We start from the raw sequence: 22,776 nt of genomic DNA, 5'->3' as shown, positions 1-22,776 counted from the left end.
TAGTTGCATGTTCCTGGGGGCAGGTTTTATGTAAACATCGGGTTAGTGATGTCACAAACCCGGGCAGAAGCTCGTTGTAGTCCCTACCAGCCTTTTTTGTAGACCTTAAACAGCGAATATTTCCCTTTGCATTGAACTTTGAGCATCGTAACTTTGCTGACGTTGTTCATGCTCTAACAGCAACATTACACACTAACTAAAATTAAAAAAAGTGAAATCATAATCAACCACCCCAGTGAAACAATATAGCACATGTAGTACTCAGAGGTTGTGTTAGACGTTCACTTTGTCCATCATTTTGGAGGCCAGGATTGTAAAAATTCCATCATAATCTGTCAATACCTGTCATTTTAATTTTCTTATTAATTGATAAGAAATTTAATAGATTTTGTTCACCTTTTCATTTTTAATCATGAATTTACAGGACGAGCATATAGGCTAGATTATGCATTTATTTATTTATGAACAGATGAACCGAATCTGTGTCACTTTTTGTGTACAACACAAAGAAAATTAATCGATCTTTTGGTCTATGCAGTTTTCAGTTAATGAATTAATAGAGCCTCCCATCCAATAAATCACATTAAGCTTTGTGCTTTGTTACTTTTGATATGAAACAAGCCTCAGATTTCAAATAATGTCCATTATATTTCATAAATTAAATTTTATTTCATAAAATATATTCAAACAATAAAACCATTTTGGCATTCTTTAATGTGGCGTGACAGAGCCTAATCGATCAATCAGTGTTCCAACCGCAGAAAAATATCAATAAAACAGCTTGTAAACAATGTCACATAATGTTACATTACATCAGAAAAGCCATTCGGTGACCATCAGACGACTTCTCATAACAGTTTTAATTTTGTTTTGGAGACTGAACTCGCTCTCTGCTGTCATAGTGGATCTCACTCGCTACTAACTGGACAGGAGTGGAAATGACAGTTCCCTCTTGAGTCTGTCTCTCGCGAGCAAGGAGACTGCAGCTAGGGTTCTCATGTCGACACAGGTCCCGCATGGCACTTGATCTAGACCTGGAGTGGCAATCTGCCATGTACAAAGCATAAATCACTTCTACTCCTCATTCACACGATATAAACAGCCCCCTGTTGCAGTGCAGTGGTCTATCGTGTACAGAAGACAAAATTCCTAGCAATCACACGATATAAACAGCCCCCTGTCACAGTGCAGTGGTCTTTCGTGTACAGAAGACAAAATGCCTGGCACTTACACAATATAAACAGCCCCTGTCTCAGTGCAGCAGTCGGTCTGTCTCAAAGCAGCGGTCTGCCTTGTTCAGACTCAGGGCATGGGGAAAAGATCCAGTTGCTCACTCAAGAGCACTATAACAAGCAGCCCACTGTCTCAGAGCAGCGATCTGCCGTGTTCGAGTCATGGAAAAGCTCCAGTTGCCCTCTCTTCATGCGATAAGCATGCCCCCGCCTCAGGGCAGCGGTTTGCTGTGTAAAGAAGCTAAGTAGCCCCTGCCTCAGAGCAGCGGTTTACAGTGCACAAATCTCAGTGCTGTGACCTGCTATGCACAGAAGAGGAAGCACTTCGATCGCTCACTCACTCATAAGCAGTAAGCAGGCTCAGAACGGCGGTCTGCCTTCCATAAAGCATTGAGCTTCAGCCGCTCACTCACTTTCATAATATGCGGACTGTCTTATATAAAATGATCCGGCCACTCGCTTCCGTTGCCTTCTGTGTTGAACACCAGCTTTGCTGCTGTTTTTTCATATGAACTATTGCTTACACTATGCATAATGAATGCCTGCATGGCCGCCGTTCATCGCCTCCCGCGATAAGCACCGGCGGTGCAGCTGTTGTTTATGTGGGTGTGTAGGGCTGCGTACATTAGCTACTGTGCATGCTGGCACTGCCGCTGTTTATCGCTTTCTATATAAGCACTTACTGTGCTGCTGCTTTTGTGAGGAGGTGTGTTGTGTACGCTACTGCTACTTATGCTGGAGCTGTGCTATTCTTCACACCGGCTGGCAGTTGTTTTTCATAAAGGGGTGTAGTGTCGCTTACACTAGTCATGATACACTCTGGCGCTGATGCCGGCCATAGCCCTCATATGATGATGCACTGGCTGTACAGCTGTTTTCAACTCTGTGTCTCTCTACACTCGCTCGCTACGTGACTTATCTAGCCCCGACTTAGCCCCTTGCATAAGGCCTGAACCAGCAATGAATCCAGAGAACGATTGTGGCCAAAACGCTGTCTTTTGTAATCAAAAAGGAGTTGCCCTTGAGCAATGACTGTTCCGTTGTGTGGCATGACAGCTGTAAGACAGAATACAGAAAGTTATTTTGTATTGGAACTCTTTTCTCTTGTAAGATAAAGTTCCAAGTAAAAGCATAAAGTGTTTCTGTCCATGTCGGATTGTACGGAGGTGTGACATGCTCACTCCAGAAAGTGCATTATCAGAACGCTCCCCTGGACTGCTCGCTCTGAAACAGATCCTCTTGCAGGCTGGCTGGAGGACTGTTATTTCAGTGCATCTGGAAGTGCATCTGAATGCCTGTCTCTGTGTTCAGAGCATCACGAGTGTTTCGGATGCCGCTTCATAGAGTCGACTTCATAGAGGTTACGACAATGGCATTCAGTTCCGCCTTATAGTGCGGGGGAGCCCACCTCTATTTTGTTTGCTTGAACGTCATTGGTGGGCAAATTCTCGCCCGTGTGATTTCATAACGCTTCAGTAGATTTGAGGAAGCAAATCTTCAATGTCGCAGTGTCTCGTTCCCTCTAGGGAGCTGACGTTACGTTAGGTAACCAGAGAAGTTACAAATTACAATATATCTCCAATAGTTACCAATAGTAATCTGTCAAAATGACAGGCAGCCTTCAGATTTTTCCCTCACTGCAAAAAATAAATAAATAAAAACATTCAGTCAATGACAGAAAATGTTCGGTTAACGTGACCTCTGATAGTACTATATAAGTAAAAACCATATAAAGTATGAAAAGTGTTATGCAAAGTTGATAGCACACCCAACAAAATGTCCAAACCTGATATTCTAGTTTACCGAGGCTTATCTTTATAATCTGCCTATAATAGTCTGTCTAAAGCCCTATTTGGATTTGAGTTTCGATTCTATCACCTGACGTCTGTGATTTTCATGCACCAATTTGGACGGGACTAACATCTCCGTGTTTATTACAGAGGTGGGAGGGTCTGTTTTGTACATCTGGGCATCACAGAGATCACGCGCTCTGTATGGGTGCATTGCGTATAGTTATTCGGATTGATTACCATTAGTATAATCACACAAATACCATGGTGAAGCTAAATGGCTAGTATAGCAAAACCATGTTAATGTGTGGTTACTTTAGTTTAACTATTTAGTTTTGTCATTTATTTGTAGTAAACCCATGTTTCATTTTCATAAAGGTACATTTGTAATTAAAACATTATGTAATTGAGTGCAGAAATGAACATGAGTAATCTTACCTGACGCTGATATTACAATAGCCAGTCTTAACAGATTACGTGATCTGGCTCTTGATTTTATTATTGTTTTTTTTGTTTTTTTGCCGGGAAGCAAATATATCAAACATGCGTGCGGTAAGAGCATCTACGGTAATTCATGTTGACCAAAACACACAAGGAAAGTTTTCTCAGAGGATCACGGAGTTTGCTGAAAAACAATAGTAATTTGGTAATTTGCTCTGGAATTATTACAGATGTTGTGTGAGAAAAACGCAGACGTGGCAGATTGGAACGGGATTAAAATCACCAAGTACGTCTGTGAAACACCAATTTCTCTAATGACCCCCTGTAATACTAGTCCTGTCCGAATAGGGCTTTAGTCAGTTTTCAGGGTTTTCTCTTAAAACTAGTTGGTTACCAACATTATTCAGAATTACTTCAAATAACTACATGATGGTGATTAAAGGATGACAGAAGGTTTTGGGGTGAACTTTGTGATTTGTGTATGTGTAATGTTTGATCAAAATTGACAGACTTCTCTCTGGTGATGTATAAAAGACTTCTCCAGCCATTTTAGTCTGCTTAACCCCACCTCTTCACAATCTCTCACATCTCAAAATCCAATCAACAACCGATGGATAAAACCAAGTTCACACACTGCTTATTTTCTTCAATAATTTGTTACATTTGGATGTTCATCACAATATGAAAGAAAAAAAATCTGTTGCTACTTCCATTTCATTGCAACTTTAATAAATATGGCCATATGCTGCATAAGCAAATTAGTACACTTCACCCTATCCTGATGTAGGGGTGGGTAAATGATGGTAATCATTTTATTTTTGGTTGAACTATTCTTCTTTTATCAACCATTTGTGGCTTTTTCACTTTGAGCATGCCATCTTGCATAACCTGGCTTCAGAGCTAATCCTCCACTTAGACTTTTAAGCCACCAAATCAAATTTTTTTAAAAAACATCTCAAAATCTCTGACAGCATTTGTGTTCATGTGCATTTATGCATTTGGCAGATGCTTTTATCCAAAGCGACGTACATCAAGGTAGTATATCAATCGAACCAATTACCTTGGCTTTGTTAGTTCCATGCTTAACTGTTTGAGCTACATGAATGTATATTTCCTGCCGTTACTCATGTTACCATTTGTCATTGTTACTATAGTAAAGTGAGATGTGTCTCTCTGAGATGTTTATCACACTTTAGCACAGCTGTCAGTGGAAGAGTAATATCCCTTCTGCTTTGCTCCTTACATATAACCTATGGTGATGGGGAGCTACACACATTCTCTCTTTCTCAAATCATAGCGCTGTCAGAGAAGAAGTCTTGATCAATGTAGAGTGCCACGGTTGTCACACACTCTACAAAGACAAAGTAGAGCCAAGCATAGTTGTGCTCACTCATACATGGACTGTCAGAGCTGCTGTATATCTTAGACATCATGGTCACACCAAATGGACAGTGACTTAATTTCAATGTTGGATAATCAAAGCAGGCAAAAGAGAGAGAGGAATTAGTTAAAGGGCTGCAAAGAAAGAAATAGAGAAGGAGTGGGATGCCATGAAAGTCATGAGGAATCGATCATATCATGTTGTCAGTGCACTGTAAAATGAGTGAACGCACATCTCATCATCATGCATATTATTCTCTTTTAGCAGAAATGAACCACCATCTTCCAGTATACTCTAGACACATAGAATATTTACTTTTTCCTCTGAGCTGCTGCACAAATACTAACCATTGTTGTGTGTTGCTTGAATAATGTAGTTTGCTGTTGTGTAGCTTTGGGCAGCAATTTTGTTTTCATTGTGACTCGATAAATAGGAAAGCTGTGGAGGTTCTTTGAAAAGAACAATTAATATGTATTCACTGCCAAAGATGACAAATATAGTCCTCATCACACCTGTCATGTCGCTTTTGTTAGCTAGCCTAGGACTATTGTGTAATCTTGGCTCCAGTTCAATTACAGAATACAAGCAATTCAAATGTAGACTATATTTGCTATTTTATTTAGGCTTTTATTGAATAAAGTAAATAGCTTCACTAAATTGTTAATGCACTCTGGAAGAAAATCTGCCATATTTTTAGAGCTCAATACAGATAAACTTAAAACATGCATGAATGGATATTTTTGGTATTCTATGAGACAGTTGTGCTAGCTTTAAAGGGGTCCTATGATGCGATTTCAATTTTTCCTTTCTCTTTGGAGTGTTACAAGCTCTTGGTGCATAAAGAAGATCTGTAAAGTTGCAAAGACTAAAGTCTCAAATCCAAAGAGATATTCTTTATAAAAGTTCAGAGTCAACCACGCCTACCTAAAACGGCTCGTTCTAACACGCCCCCACATGTCTACGTCACGATGTGGGAAGATTTGCATAATGCCGCCCAAATGTTCACGCAAAGAATGAAGGCATACCTTTTATTTTCACTGTAGTATTTTTGTTGCCGCGGCCGCCATGTCGTGAAGGCGCTGTGTGTTTCCTTGTGAAAGCGAAACTACTTTGTTTGGCCTTCCAAAAGAGGACGATATCCGCTTCGTCATGCCTAGACGTGATCCGTGCTGGTCGCTGAGGAAATACATCAACTTCACGCTGTGGATCGCTGGATCGGCTTTCACCGTGGATGAAGCGGAGTCCAGCCCGGGGTCGTCACATTTGGTTGCCGCAAGCCCACCGGCCGCGCCGTTCTCAAGCCCGCTGGCCTCCGCTCACTCTAGCCCGCCACCACTCACTCTAGCCCGCCGTGTGTGACGTTGTGTCTTTCGTTGTGAAAACGAAACTACTTTGTTTGGCCTTCCAAAAGAGGACACGACTAGAAATCAGTGGTTAAGTTTTTCAACACTGTTCCAGAACAGTTCAACCCAAAATATTCAGATGTGTGTAGCGCATTTTATGGAGGACTGTTTCCTGGCAGAGTAGACTACAACATGGCTGTTCTGACTCACAGACTGTAAGAAAGTTTTCATATTTAAAGAATTTGCCACTGATGATTCAAACGCGAGTTTTGATCAGTGTACTGTAGCGCTTGTTGTTTGTCGTTTCTCCAATCACAAATGCAGACATGGTTTTATGTTTACGCGGCACGATGCAACGCAACGCGTAAATAGACCGTATAAGTCATTATAATCCGTAATTACAGTATGTCCCCACTGGATGCAACAAATGCCTCGTTTATAATGGGTTTTAATGTTTTTGTCTCGTCGCTCCGGCTGGGAGACGGCATCACAATATGGTAAGGGGCGTAACATTTCCGTCACACGCTTGAGGTATTCGGCCAATCACAACGCACTGGATAGTTGGCCAATCACAGCACACCTCGCTTTTCAGATCGATGAGCTTTGTAAAAATCGACGCATTTCAGAAAGGCGGGGCATAGAGCAGAAACAATAATGTACAGTATGTGGAAAAGAATGTGTTTTTTTTAACCTTAAACCGCATAAACACATTTCATTACACCAAATACACAAAATAATGTTTTTTGTTTTTTTGCCAATTAGGTGTGAGCTACAGATAAGTTCACAGATATTTAAACTTAAAATAAAATAAAAATAAGAAACCCCCAGAAATGCAATCAATTTGAAATCGTTGATCTACTATATGAATGAATACCCTTGAAAAACAGGTAATTTATATGACATGTGCTGGTCTTGTGATTCTGATCTTTATACATTAGGCTGTTGTAAAAAACAAAAAAAAACAAGCATTTACTTAGTGTCAGCCAATGCACTGTAGGCATATTAATGTTACATGTTCCCCTGTCTTGTGTTTTATTGACTCTTATTTTAAAATATTGTTCCTGTGTTCTGTCTTCCTGTGTTTAGTTCCTGTTTTCTTTTCCCCTTGTTCCCTGTGGTGTATGGGCTGCGTTCAGCCCCGACAAAACGGTGCAAAACGTTTTTTAAACTGAAACGGTGGTGCGTTGAACGCCCTGTTCTGATGACGCAAGAGTTCCAACTATGGCAGCTGAGAAGGCCATTATTTATTTGTGTTCTTTTTGAAGAATTTTAGGAGCGTGATGAAATCGGTATAAATGCGTGTTTAAAACTGCAAAATACGCTCGATGTTACATTCACTGCCCTTGCCGTCCAGAATAAAAGAGAACATCCCAATCGAGTGAAGGGATTTGTGGAAATTGTGGTTCCTAATATTTTGATCCAACCTTTGCCTCGAATTTCAGGATGAAAAGACAAACATTTCAGGGGAAGGATAATCCACTTCTTCAGATAGCCTACTGTGTTATGATCTATATGACCTTATTCTTTTTTATTGTGAGTATTAGGCTGATCATTATTGCTGATCACTGTTGTTGTGCTATTGTAATAATCAGAGGAGTATAGACATTTTTTTGAAAGTGTCACTTCACAATGCAATAGCAAAATATATAAATATGTATAGTATTTTTATGTTACATTATTAATCAGTGTCTAGCACACCTTCCTAAGGAAAGGATATGGACCAGAAGACATTGCAATTACTGAATCAGGGGTGCCCAAACTCGGTCCTGGAGGGTCGGTGTCCTGCAGAGTTTAGCTCCAACTTGCCTCAACACACCTACTGGGAAGTTTCTAACATACCTACTAAGAGCTTGATTAGCTGATTGAGGTGTGTTTAATTAGGGTTGGAGCTAAACTCTGCAGGACACCGACCCTCCAGGACCGAGTTTGGGCGCCCCTGTACTAAATTATATTTAGAAAGACTTAAAGAAGTTCCAGATCTATACCTGTGCTCTAATTATTTCAGTTATTTTGCCTTTAAAGGTCCTATATTTTGCACCTTTCCGGAGTTTTATTTTAGGTTTTGATGTCCTTAAGAATATATATTTGCGGTATAAGTACCAAAAACCATCTCAATATATTTTTACAGCTCCTTTCTCAGGAGCTCTGCTGAGAACAGGTCGATTTTGGCCTGTCTAATTAATATTCATGAGCCTCTCTTCTGATTGGCCTGTTGTTTTCTGAGTGACGCATGGCCAGGCCAGCCACAGGTAACTAGGGTCAGCCGACGTCACAGTGCTAGCTGGAGGCAGCAAAACAAAGGGGAAACTGGAGGCGGCCCATTCAAAATAGCGCAGATTCAGCTACATAATGAGCTTAAAATATCATCTTGTTGTGATGTTGGGTGAACATCAGAATCGACGTAATACAGCCTCCAATTAGAAATTTGATCGCATATCTGCTGCCACTGCCAGACAAAAAAACCGACGACAGCTGTGGTTAAACGCAATAAAACGAGCAGACTGGACAGAAACAATCGTCAAAAATGCTCGCGTTTGCAGCGCACACTTCTTATCAGAAAAGGTTCAATAAAGTATTGTCTTTTGTTGTTATGGGCGCGTCTACAGATTTCTTGCCATATGTCTGTTTCTTGCATCTTACGATTATGTCGTGTATGAAATAATGTCTGTGTGCATGTGTATAAAACAACAAACTGACAATTTATATATAATCATTTGTAATTGTATATACATTGTTGTGATTAATTGTGGATGGAACAATAATGTAGCTGTAAAAATAGTTGCCTGCTGAAATTGAAATGTATAAACATCATCATAACTAGATAGACATGGTGAGCTCGTCTTTACTTTACATGTTAGATGTGATCCACCTCATAGTAACAATCCTGTCAGATCGTCCATCCTTTGAGTGAGAGTGTAACGTTACAGGTCGGCTGATCTGGTTTCGTGGTTAAAGTTAACCTTTTCGACATGTTTCCGTGTTGTCGTTGCCCAGCAATAGCATGGACGTGATGTTGTCTGGGGGTTTGGCAAAAGGAGAGAGGGACTGTGGGCGGTGCTCAGGGTGGTGACGGAAGGCGTTGACTGTTTAGTTCTGACGTCAATGCCATTTTGTGTGTTTGGGCTGCACACTCCTCTCCAGTCTATTAGTCCGCTCCAGAACCTACTCCTGTCCATGAGTCCGCTCCAGAGCCTGCTTCAGTTTATTGACTCCTATTTTGAAGTATTGTTCCTGTGTTCTGTCTTCCTGTGTTTAGTTCCTATTTTCACCCGTTCCCTGTGCTGTCTGGCTTGCTCCCTCATCTGTTTTTATGGCAATTTATTAGCTCCACCCCCTTGTAAGTCTTGTTACCCTGTGTATTTATACCCCTGTTTCAGTCTACAGTTTACTCAATATCCTATTATAAACAAAATTCCTGAAATAAGTTAGCCAACATATTGTGTCACAATCTCACTATCACCAGCCACCTCTGAACTTAATTTCCCATCATGCTTCCTGGCCCTCACCTGCACTCAGTCATCTTCCCCACCTGTCACTGATCATCACGTCATCAGCACCTCAATATAAACCTGTCACACACACACACAATACCATTGTCTGGTCTACTCTACTGGTCTATAGGACTACTCCTGTTACTCCCGTGATCTACTCACCTGGATACTCACAAGGTGAGTATCTCCAAAGCTCCGGCCTCCTCCAATCTCCGGTTCCCATGTGTTTGCCTAATAAGTTCTGCAAGAGGAATATACTGCTCCCTCTGGATTCCTCCTCCTGTCTCCAGTGCTCCCCTTGTGTTCTCCATCACCCCGTAATATAAGATTGCCATTTATTATCATAACGTTACCGATATCCATACGTGTGTGTGTGGTGCTTCTCACCTCCTTCCATGGACATTACTGCTCCCCCTTGCTCTGTTGTTATTGCATATTCTCACCTTGTGCTCTGATTCCCTCAATAAAAAAATCCACTGTTGTTTTACCGTACTATCTGAGTCTGTGTTCCCTGGCAATAAATCAACACATTTTGAATTGTTGTTGTTAGATACCTCCTACCTTGTCAGGTAGGGGGCTGTCGTGGCCTAATGGTTAGAGAGTTGGACTTGTAACCCGGGCGCCACCGCAATATGGCTGCCCACTGCTCCAGGTGTGTGTTCACAGTGTGTGTGTGTTCACTACTGTGTGTGTGTGTGCACTTGGATTTTCTCATTTAAGAAATTAATTCAAGTCTTATGATTTTACAAAATAAATTTTTTTAGCAAAATTATATAGAGTGAATGATTGTCAGGTGCTGATTCAAGAGCAGGTCATATGGGTTTTTTGAAAAATATCTCTTTTGCAGTTTATAACGTAGCTATCCTTAAATGAAAACAATCTGCAAAGTTGTTTATCAAAAAAGTGCATGATAGATAAAGATATTAGCTGTGTCTCATTTAGAAGGCTACGTCCTCCGGAGGTCGCATTCGAAGGCTGCATAAGTCATCGAGGCTGTCTCATTTCAGAAAAGCAAATAGGACACTCCGAATGCGACCTTACATTTCGTACATGCATCCTACAGACGATGCGACCTCCAGAGGATTCGACCTCCGGAGGGTGCAGCCTTCTAAATGAGACACAGCTATTGTCTCTCAAAAGAGAGAGTCGATTCTGAATCGCCTTAATGAGTCGTCATATTTTCGAATCTTCTTTATTTGGACTAACAAGCTCTCCGAACCACAACCTGTAAGTACATTTTCAATTGAGTGCTCAAAATATCAAGTTTTTGTGCTAATATGTGATGTATACCTAGTGCAGCTTTAGGTTTCCAGGTAAAGCATGATATGACTGTCTTACCCTGGCAGTTATATGGTTAATGCGGGAGAGATGAGCGAGTTAGTTAGGCTGGTGCGCCTGTGATACAGCTGTTCTGCATTCTGATTAAAAGTTAAGACAGAGCGTCTTTTGTCTGTCATTCTTCAAACATTATAGTAGACATATTTTGGTTTACAAACTGTATTGTTTCATCAGTTAGTCACGTTGGCACTCGACTAACTTATCCACTATTATTGTTTTAAGTGTTCACAGTTTAGCAGCTAAACTTTAACTGTGGGCATTCGCTTGCATAAGTGTTTTTGTATTTGATGTCATTATTATAAGAACGGATTAGAGCACTATATTATTGTTTTATGTAAAGGTGCTTTGTCAATGGTAGCGCTCGCTAACTTGCTCAAGGACTCCTCTCTGTGCCAATCACAGCAGGCTTGGCCAGCTGACCAATCAGAGCAAAGTAGGCTTATGGAAGGGAGGGGTTTGCTCCGAACTTGCTTGGAACGAATCGTTTTGAAATCATTGGCAAAAAAACTCTAATATTAAATGTATATTTTGAGAAAATTACAATGATTTCTGACTGTAGATACATTTAAACCTGTTGTAGGGGACTCCAACACAATATTAGGACACTTTAAAATACCATATGACCTGCTCTTTAAGAATAAAGAAGAAAAAAAACTTGATGTACAGATTTTTTTTTCTTGTTATATTTATTTTAACTGGGAAACAATACAAAATTACTGATTACACGAGGCTTTTTGCCATGCCAACCCCCGGTAAGGGACAGATGTAATAAATGCATGCTTGCACAACAGGCATATGCATTAACACTTCCAAGTCTCACGATTGCTAGACTGATGAATTCTTACAGATTCACTCTGTTCCTCAACTGCTTTCACTCCATCTTTGAAAATATGCTTGCTCTTTTTTTTCATATGTGATTTTGCCTTGGACTCTGAGGCTCTTTTGAAGCATTGAAAGGATGGAGAAAAACATCCTCCTACTCTGCTTTCTCTATCAAATTAATCAACACTTGCTGCCATCTCCGATCTGTAATTTGAAATGTATGACACCTTGTGTTGACCAGCTTTGACTGCCTTTCTACAAAACAAAAAATGGAAAGAGCGTGTGAATATATGCGACAGTTAAGTTGCCAGAGAGCAAAACTCAGTTGACCGCAAATAATCTTCAGAAAGCACAGCGCGCAAAATGCATGCTCGCTCTCATGCACATGGTAACGGCATGTTCGTACACACACTGTTAGCATATGTTGCTCATGCACTGAAAGACTAACTACAGAAACTGGCAATGAACAGGCAAAAGCGCACATCCACCGATTTCTTCTCAGGTAGACACCTCTGAGCGCTCCCTCAGTCTGCTTTTTCTCTCTCTGTGTATCCTTTTTAGTTTTTGCTGACTCACCTTGTTTTTGTCTATGACAGGCTATCATTTTGTAGAACTGGCTAGTCTTTGTGGGTGTATTTTTGTGTGTGAGTTGTTCAGTGTGTATACAGTATTATTGATATTGCAAGACATGGTTTCTTCTCAATTCCTTTGCTGCACATTTTCAACAGGTGTGCGTTCTTTTCATCATGTATGTAAATATATAATGCTGAGTATTTACTGTAAAAAGAATTTACTCTACACAGAAAAGAAACTGTACATATATGGTAAAACTGTAAATTGTTAACATTTCCAGAAGTCCCTGTATGTGCCACATATGAGATTATATTTTGTTTTGTTTCTTCTTATTTTTGTTATTTGTAATGTGCATTAGGGTTTTCTTAGTGTTTTGTTTGTTTGTTTGTGTTTATTTTTATTTATTGCATGATTTTAGTGACATGTTTTACCCTGATGATGTTTTGTGTTTGTGTGTATGACCTGCGCACTATCTATATATGAGTATTGGCCATGTTTTTATGGACAGGCCAATCTGATTCAATGTCTTTTTATTCTTCTACCTGTATTATTAGTATATTTTAATTATTATAATTTATTATAATATGTATCTTGCATGATATGAATATCCAGTTATAATTTGTAAAATCCTGTAATACATATAACATTATCGCTGTGTTTTTTTACAGTGAATTTCTGGCAAACACAGCTGCTTTTTTTAAACTAAATTTAACAGGATATTTTATTTTACAGTGTTTAGTAGTTGGTGGTGTTTGTGCTGACATAAAATAAGATTGATTGGATAGCAGAAAAACGTAAGACTTGGGAAACCGGTAAATGATCCATATGCATGTGAAGCATGTGTTTGTGTGTGTATATGCATGAAGGAATAAGAGTTGATGTCTTCTCAAGGAAACATGCATTATGAATATCAGTAATCAATAGTAATGGACGTAGTAACAATGTGAGTATGTGCACATGAAATTTTGGTCCACTCATTCTGTAGACAAATATCCCTGATCTTTGGAGCCTGAAATACAGTAGAGCAGAACACATGCAGACCTGAGCAGCTGGAGGAAAATAGAGAGAGAGTGAGAGAAAACCGATCAGCTGCTGTATTACTCTCTGACCTACTTAGAAGAAGAATTCATCATAGATTTTTTTGCCAGTCTTTTGTTTAGTAATTGGTTACATACAATCATATAATGAAGTTATTAATCTGTGGCTCTCTTGTGCTCAAGGTTCACTTGAACTGTAGTAAAACCGAAAGCTTTTTATAAGCTTCTATAGGACTGGGAAAAAATTTAATTTTGTTGTGATTGATCATTTTATGTTCATATTTTGATAAAATCAAATGAAACGGCACATTTGTGTAAAGAACATTTCTAGTGATCATCTTTGGTTTATTTCAAAGATTGAAATGTTAGATTTGGAAACTATGGCAGGTAAAGTTTTGTCCCATGTTTGACATGCTTTGCACGTCTGTCTATAGATGAGGGTGGCTTTTTAATGCAGTATGATATGTACAGTCACACCCAAATGTATTCAGACACTTTCACACATTTCACAGTTTATTCGCTGTAGTTTAGAAGATGGTAATAAAATATGACAAGAACTCAGAGTTGAACTGTGTCAGAACAAATTCATCTTGATAATGTCAGATAACACTTAAGCAAAACATGGTCAGATTAAAGTGTCTGAATAATTTTTTGTTTTACTGGTAGTCCACTGTATGAAGAATTTTTGGGAATAATTTGTCACAGTTTACTTTATTTTCCTATCCTCACTTACATAAATTAGCTATAGTGTCCTGCACCCACTATTAAAAAAAAAATATCAAAAATGATATCTGGTGTCTGATTAATTTTTGGTTTGACTGTATGTATGTGTTTGTTTTTTCCAAGGATTTCCTCTTTTCTCGCGGTAACACATTATTTAGGCCTAGAGCTTATGGTGTTATAGTTGTTCAATCCCCTGCACTGTGTTATCAGACTTGCATGGTTTTGTTATTGGATAAAGGAATATTTTGCGGGCAAATACAAACATGATTTGTTCATTTATTGTGTGTTATACGTATCTTCATTCCTGACCTGATGATCATATATTCACATCATCTCTACCAGATCTAAGTATGCCCTCCTACAATCATAAACACTAATTCTTTAGAATGCTTTACAGAATTCTCATTAAATCTCATACAAATTTCTGAATCGGTGTAACTGCAGGTTTTTGCTCTTTCTCACTTGTTTTCTCTGAGGGAAATGCCCAATTACTTGTGTTTATCCAAGTACAACCTACAGTGCAGAAGATCCAGTGCCGGTCTCCTTGAATGCATTTTCTTACTGTTGCTAATTATCTTTTTAAGAAATGTATTAGTATAACATGTGCAGTGCTGAACTGGTAATGTGTGAGTTAATTTGGTGCATTTATCCAAGAGGGCTACGCTTAGGTACCTTATTAAACCGAAGCTACCTGGATAGTCTGTTTTTTTCCCTACTGATTTGTTTTAATTAAAAGTGTATGATTTTATACACTTTAATAAAATGAATGATAATTCAAATGCAGTGGCGGCTCCCACCAATTCTCTCAGGGGGGGCAATTCAATTGTCACCCATTCAATTGATAAATTAACGGCTAGTTAAAGATGTAAAGGAAACTGAACTACTATATTATTAATTAAAAATAAACTGACTCTAACAATCAATCTCTTGCTCTCCTTATGTTTCTATATGCGTGTTAACACAATTAAGCAGCAAATTAAGACCAGGATGTGGTTTTCCAAAAAACTTTTTTACTTCAATTTCAGTTTACTAAGAAATAATTTAAGTCACATAAATCACTATTTACACAATTGATATTACACACTTATATTACACTGCTCATTTTCAACGTTACTCACTTATATTACACTGCTCATTTTCAACGTTACTCACTTATATTACACTGCTCATTTGTATTACACAGCTCGTTTGTATTACTGCTTACTTATATTACATTGCTCCCTTACATTACACTGCTTACTCACAATGCTCACTTATATTACACTGCTTGCTTACATTACTCACTTACACTGCTCACTTACAGTACACTGCTTACATTACTCACTTACACTGCTCACTTACATTACACTGCTTACTTACATTACTCACTTACACTGCTCACTTACATTACATTACACCTGTAGATGTCCATGCGATGTCCGTCATGCTCTCGGGGTGTAACAAAATGCAGGGGTAGCAGAATAAAGAGTTAGCTACTTCGCAGCCCGCTAGCCATTTTTTCCGCTCATACCACGTCCTCGTAAATCCCCGTTTATACGACTTTGCGCCCTTTGTAGATACTTGTTTGATGTTTAAATTTGGTCTTGGTGGTCCTAATTCTTTAATTGCCAATTTATCCTTATTGCTACGACGACTGAATGGTATTTCTTTCAATGACACGATAGAATTAATCTGCGCTGAGGTAACTTTTGCCATGATGTCGATCAAGTTCAACTGACAACTGAATACGAGTTGGCGTAGCTGTCCCCCTCTCTCTCTGTTTGTTTTTTTTTCACATTTGATAAAGATATTAAAGTAGTTTTTCATTTTTTCTTGTTAAAATTCAAAATAGTTTTTAAATATTATTGGATGTCACTGTTCCCACCAATCCTTGCACAAGTTAAGGTTACACATGATGACGAAAGCACGTTAGTGCTAGCCCTCCCGGAACTCATAGAGATTGCATTGCAGTGCCTGCAGTTCGAAAAAAATTATCTTTGCATGGAAGTCTAAACATGCAAGCACTCGGGGCGATTCTCAGTCTGACAGAAATTGCCCAAAAATTGCCCCGGTACTACACAAAACGCGACTCGACGCTGATTGGACTATTTAGAGGCAGAACAAACAGTCTAAAATAATGAAAGCTAGCGTAACACTATGGTTTAATGTGAAAGAAAAAATAAACCCTCCCTTTCGTGCTTTGGTGGTGCGTCGCCCAATCGCCCTAATGGAGAAACCGCCCCTGTTGAAATGATATCCACTGTAATGTGGGATAAAAGGAACACATTTCTCATTTTCTTTTGGATAAAGGGGGATTTTAAACCTTACTGATGGTTCACAGAGACAATTTCAGCCAATGTGGGTGAGAGACAATCCTCTGTGTCTCCTTCATGTCACACTTGCAATAATCTATTTTTTTTCCCTCTCTCTTGTGCCATTTGTGTTTTGCTCCCTCTCTCCTCCCCTCCATTGTGTGCATGTTATTGCGCTGATAAGGGCTTCACTTTGGCAGTGGCATAAAATAATCTCCTTTTTGATGTGACCACATCATGAATGGATTCAGCAGATTAAGTGGAAAAGGCAATAATTCTAAAAATTATTAACGTCCTCTAACCGAAAATGCTATAAATAATTTGATCAAATCAAAGCAGTGGTCATTACTGAAGTGCTCATTTAGAGAAGTAGAAAACGGCCTGCTACGATTGAGACCAATTGCCCTCTCGATAATAGCATGAAGCCATGAGCCATTAAATGACACTTTGAAGTAACTGAGAATAAAACCAGGCCCTAATTTCTTGACAGGAGAAGGAATGAAGCAGCAGATCACATTTAATTACCCACCTTGTGTACTGTATCACTGCATAACAACATCCTGTCAGGGATCCAGGTCCCGAAATACTGAGGAGTTACAGGAGCTGAAATTCTGTAATTTCTTACTTATCTGAAGACAAGTTTTGCTTATTTCGCCGATATTTTTTTCCTCCCAGAAACATTAGGCCTAAACCTGTTCCAAAACCTAATGAGCTGCCTACATGGACAACGTTATAGGCACACTGTCAATGTGAAGGCCTTTCAAGTTTTCTTTTAGTTTAAGATATAAATCAATTATAATTAACAGTTTTATTATACATTTACCAAATGTATTGTTACACTTGAATTCGTCTTTATAATTTTATTTTTACAGATCGTGGTTTGTTTTTCTTGGTCCATGACTCCATGTAGGCATTTGTGCTTTGAGGAGAACAGATTGGCCACTTCAGAGCTACCTCTATCTTGGGAGAAAAGTTACTGCTTCTAGCAATTTATATCTAGCCATATGTTCGTCTTTATAAAGCAGTGTGTGGGTTTGTGTACATGATAGACTTGTAGTGGTTGCCTTAAACGTTGTGTATATTCCTTCGAGGGGGCTATTAATTGTATTGCTCATTATCTAGCAGGCATTGAATGTGCACAGTGTCCGGCATTCAGAATGCTTCTGCGCTGCTAATTGCATCTGCACAATCACATTGAATTAAAAGATAAGACTTCTCTCATTGCAAGATTACAGGATTTAAATGTGTTGTAAACACAGTCTCACATACTCGCACACTATTGCTTATGGTTACAATAATGGAGATTGTAACGGAGTTGACTAAGACATGAGAGACAAAGCAAAGTTATCGATCTTTTTTTTTTTACAACAAGCACACATTCACACACATCTGTTCTGTATGATTGCATGTGCAAGAGTTTAATAGAGTCAAATGGATCTTTAGAAGGATTTGTCTTTATTCCATGTTTTCACTAAACTCTAGTAGTTTTTTTTAAAGGCAAGAGGTCGTGTGACATCTTTCGTTGATGGACATTATTTCCTGAATTCAGTTTCTGTGTAGTAAGTCTAATCTCACTCTGTATTACTGCATCTCTGAAGTTTCTGAAAAGAAATTAATACATTTATATTCAGCGAGGAGGCATTAAGCTGATCGAAAGTGACAGTAAAGAATTACAATGTTACAAAGTGTTCTTTTGAAGTTCATATTCATCAAAGAATCCTTAAAAAATTATCACAAAAATATTAAGCAGCACAACAGTTTTTTTTTAACAATAATAAGAAATGTTTCTTGAGCACCAAATCAGCACATTAAAATGATTTCTGAAGGATCATGTGACACTGAAGCCTGGAGTAATGATGCTAAAAATTCAGCTTTGCCATAACAGGAATTAATCTTCTTTCAAAAACTTGAGCAGTAGTGTAGGTTAATTGTATATTACAACTAATAATACCTCACACACATTATGTTTCTTTAGACTTCCTGAGCCCTGAGCCTGTGCTCACCATTGGATGGTGTTAAAGTTGCTGTTTATTATGCTACCTTGTGCTTTAGCCTTTTCATATTCACTGTTGCACTAATTAAGATGTTATTAAACAATACATTAATCTATAACGTTTCACAGTTGCTGTGCTGTGAGAGCACACATGGACACAGCTTGCAATTGTAAAGCACACTAAGTGTAACAGCTAAACTTCAACACGTTCATTTTTTGGCTGTAAAAGGCTTTTTACCTTCATTCAGCATGAGAAGCAGAGGCTCGCCATGAATGAGAATGAGAACAGAGTCCAGCAGGCTTGTTCAATGTTCTGAAACAAGATGAGATTGTTAACGTTCCATGTGGCATGTCAGTGTCTCCATATGAGATGCAAAAAAGCTAAACTATGACAGTGTTGTAATTCACTGTACTTACATTCTCTATATCAAACTCAAATTAACATGGCAATATTTCTTGCTCACTTGGTGAAATATTTGTAAATCTCATTCTCGCAAGAGCTGGCACACAGAGGACTCATTACCATATAAATGTGTTCCATGCACTCTTGTTTCATTGGGAAGACTTGTCTGCTACAGATTCAGGAGCTGTTTGCTTTGCAGATCTGTAAATGGAATGGCATAGGCCAGTCTTTAAACACATGATCCAGACAGGGAGTTGTAGAAATCCCTACACCTCGCATCTCTTCTGATTTTCCAGAGGTTTTTTTTATTTTTTTTGTCATTCTCATTATTCTCTATTTCTGGTCTTCTTTTTGTCTTGTCAGATATGAGGGGTCCTCCAGGCCACTGGATGTCATGTGGTCACCCGTGTGCTGAACATGCTGTGTGGAACCCCAAATTCTGTGTGGTCACTGACTATCAAATGCTGCTGCTGGACAGAGAGGAGGTATCATACACACTGACACAGAAAGAGCCTTTTCTCATGCTTCACACATGTCCGTACAATTTTTCATAACTGGCTATGGTATTTACGTCCATTTCTGGTGATCTGATCAAGTGGACAGTGATAAATATACTGTAGGTGTAAACAGGTTTCAAAACATTTTGTCATCGGGTTACTGAAACCAGATTAAGTGGTGGTTAGAAATGCATAAGATCACATTGCATCTCTCATATATTCAGGAAGGAAACGTCACTGAACAGCTTTGGTATGCCTTTATCGATACTGATCATGTGAATCACATCTGAAGTTTAGTTTTTTTCACAAAAATAATGATTTTAGTCAAATATTTAGCTGTAAATGTCTTGTTTATGCTCATATTTAAACTAAAAAATGTATTTGGGAGTAACAGTGACTAATTTTTTTTTTTTTTTTTGCACTTAAAGGAGCACTATGTAATTTTTCTGTGTTCGAAATTTGCAAAATGTATATAATGAGCGAGTACATCATGAATTCATCTTCCAAACCATGTTTTTGTCTTATTCCGAATCACTACGGTACACTTATAATAAGTACTTATATTTGGACTATTGTAGCCTGGTCGGGTCGCCACCGCTGCGGAGTAACACATGCCTGCGTGAATCGCCATAGACATAAACTTGGAGAAGTAGCGGTTGGAATGTTAAATTAAATTAAATTAAATGTATGCATTTAGCAGACGCTTTTATCCAAAGCAACTTACAGTGCATTTAGGCTATACATTTTTTATCAGTATGTGTGTTCCCTGGGAATTGAACCCATGACCTTTGCGCTGCTAACGCAATGCTCTACCACTGAGACAGTTTTGTGAATTGAGTACTTCTAGTAATTGCAGCAAACTTCATATAAATATAACTTAATATAAAAATATAAACTTAATACAAAAATATATTTTTATGTTATGTCTATATCTATATTATTATTATCTGAATTTTATTATTATATAAATGGCTTTTGAAAATTCACCTTTGCAATCACAGAAATAAATTACACTTTCACTTTGCTTTCTTGCACAGTAACAAATACTTAAAAGAAAAAAACATATAAAGTATATAATATAATACAATATAGAAAAAAGAAGGGAAGAGGCAGAAGGGCAATGTATTTTGTGCTTATGTTGTGAGACTGAACTAGTGCAAGCACATGAGAGCGAATAGCGTGTTAGCTGTGTGTAGTTTGTCATTGTGACATGTGCAGAAGTGCGGTACATCAGCAGGCTCCCTGAGCTCACTTTTCGGCCTGGCAGCCAAGACACACGGCGTTCCACAGGAGCAATCAATAGATGGCCCACACTTGCAAAGGATATATGCTTTGTACCGTGGTCGATAAAGAGTTTTCCGCTCCCCCATAGCTCACGCTGTATGTCGAACCCTCTGTTATCAGCCAGACAGCAGCGCTGTAATAAATCTCCACTCCTTTAGTACTGGCCAGGCAGAGCAGTGGTGAATAATTTTCTGCTGTATGTGGAGCAAAAGACAGAATCTCTTCTGGCAATACCAAATCTGTAATGCTTGGAGAAATTTGTTTATGTACTTACAGTACTTGTAAGATGATTTTTAATATATATATATATATATATATATATATATATATTTTTTTTTTATATATATATATATATATGCTAACATAAGCTAACGTATACTTGCCTAGAGCTCTCTTTATTTTTTTATTACTATGCATATTAGTCAGTATTTAGAGTAGCACGAGTATAAAGGTGCCTTTGATAAAAGTAATAAACAGTGTTGTCTTTTTCCACAAATGAAAATTGTGCTGGAATTTTATGTGTTCAAACACAACACATATACACACAATTTTATTAATATAAAGTACAGTGCTGTCTTTTTATTCAGTTTACTCTATGGGGAAAAAACTAACTACCTGGTTTCATTCTCCCAAGGTTTTTTCTCCATTTCTTTCACTGAAGGAGTTTTGGTTCCTTGCTACTGTCGCCTTTGGCTTGCTTAGTTGGGGACGCTTGACTGATTGCACAGACACTATTGAAAGAGAGCTGAAATGGATGATGACATTACTGAATCATCAATGAACTGACAAATAACTCTTTGTAATTGTCCTCTTTAGGGGTGCACGATAATTTGGGGCTGCATGCGATATTTAACGTGCATCTTGTCAGTAAAGCCATTCTGTAATCAGCGGTAAATCTCCATCACCTGCGGGCTTTCACATGGAGCAGCATTAACTACTGTAGCTAATCAGCTCATGGAAAATATGAATAATTAACCATAACTAGTTATAATTAACTATTCATATTTTAGATCCACTGTAGATATTTAGCTGACCACTCAGGGTCAACCGTCTATTGTGTGTTGGAGTGGTCCAGACGCTACACTACACAGAGCCGTTGTTCACCGACAAGCTGCGCAAAACATGCGCAAAATATGATTGTGGTTTTGCGCAGCTTGTCAGTGAACAACGGCTCTGTGTAGTTAATGCTGCTCCATGTGAAAGCCCGCAGGTGATGGAGATTTACCGCTGATTAAATAACTGGCTTTACTGACAAGATGCGCGTTAAATATCGCATGTGATTTATCGTGCAGCCCTAGTCCTCTTGCATTATTGACAAACTAGTATTTTCCTATTTAACACTGTAAAGCTGCTTTGACACAATCAGTATTGTATAAAGTGCTATACAAATAAAGGTGACTTGACTTGACTTTACTCTGCTTGGCTTTGAGGTTTTTATACAAGAGGTCAACATAAGATGTAGGTAAATCCTAACTATTTGTGTATTGTGTGTGAACCTACTTAACCATATTTCAGGGACAAATTTGTAGAAAAAAAGTATTGGAACACCCCCTTCTAATGAACAGGTTTGACTACTTTAGTAATTTCCATGAGTATAAATCTTAATGTTTAAGCATATAATAATATTCTAGGGCATTGTGTGCTTCTAATTTTATACCAACAATTTGGACAGGACCCTTTTCTATTCTAACATGACAATGCCTCTGTGTATAAGGCAAGATTCAAAAAGAAATGATTGATTCAGTCAGTGTGGAAGAACTTGACTGGTCTGCATAAAGCCAAGTCCTAATCCCAGCTGAACACCTCTGGTGTGACTAAATGCAGACCTTGAGCCAAAAACTCATCACCAAAACCAATGACTTGTACATATGGGTACAGTCATTTTAGACACTTCCAAAACTGTTGCAACAGAGATGCAAACACAATTTTTAAATACATGAATTATGTTTCCATCTTTGTTGCCACAGTTTAGGAAGTGCCTCTTTCTGTTCTAAAAAAGGGGGCGTCCCAATACTTTTGTCCATATAGTGTATGTACAAGTCATTGGTGTTTGGTGATGAGTTTTTGGCTCAAGGTCTGCATTTAAAGTCACACCAGATGTGTTCAGCTGGGATTAGGACTTTGCTATATATATATA

General features: G+C 38.5%; 1 protein-coding gene across 1 annotated transcript in view; it reads left to right on the top strand.

Moving 5' to 3' along the window:
- LOC107587461 (disabled homolog 2-interacting protein-like) overlaps window positions 1-22,776 on the top strand; it is a 141,859-nt gene that overhangs the window by 5,273 nt on the left and 113,810 nt on the right. Inside the window, exon 3 of the mRNA XM_016275251.1 lies at window positions 19,222-19,343. Coding sequence (XP_016130737.1) covers window positions 19,222-19,343 — 122 coding nt within the window. The remainder of the gene's footprint in view (window positions 1-19,221; window positions 19,344-22,776) is intronic.

Source organism: Sinocyclocheilus grahami, unplaced genomic scaffold (assembly GCF_001515645.1).
Source record: "Sinocyclocheilus grahami isolate Dianchi unplaced genomic scaffold, SAMN03320097.WGS_v1.1 scaffold92.1, whole genome shotgun sequence".
NCBI lineage: Eukaryota > Metazoa > Chordata > Actinopteri > Cypriniformes > Cyprinidae > Sinocyclocheilus > Sinocyclocheilus grahami.
The sequence above is the reverse complement of the archived record's forward strand: the minus strand, read 5'-3'. Positions and strand labels throughout refer to the sequence as shown.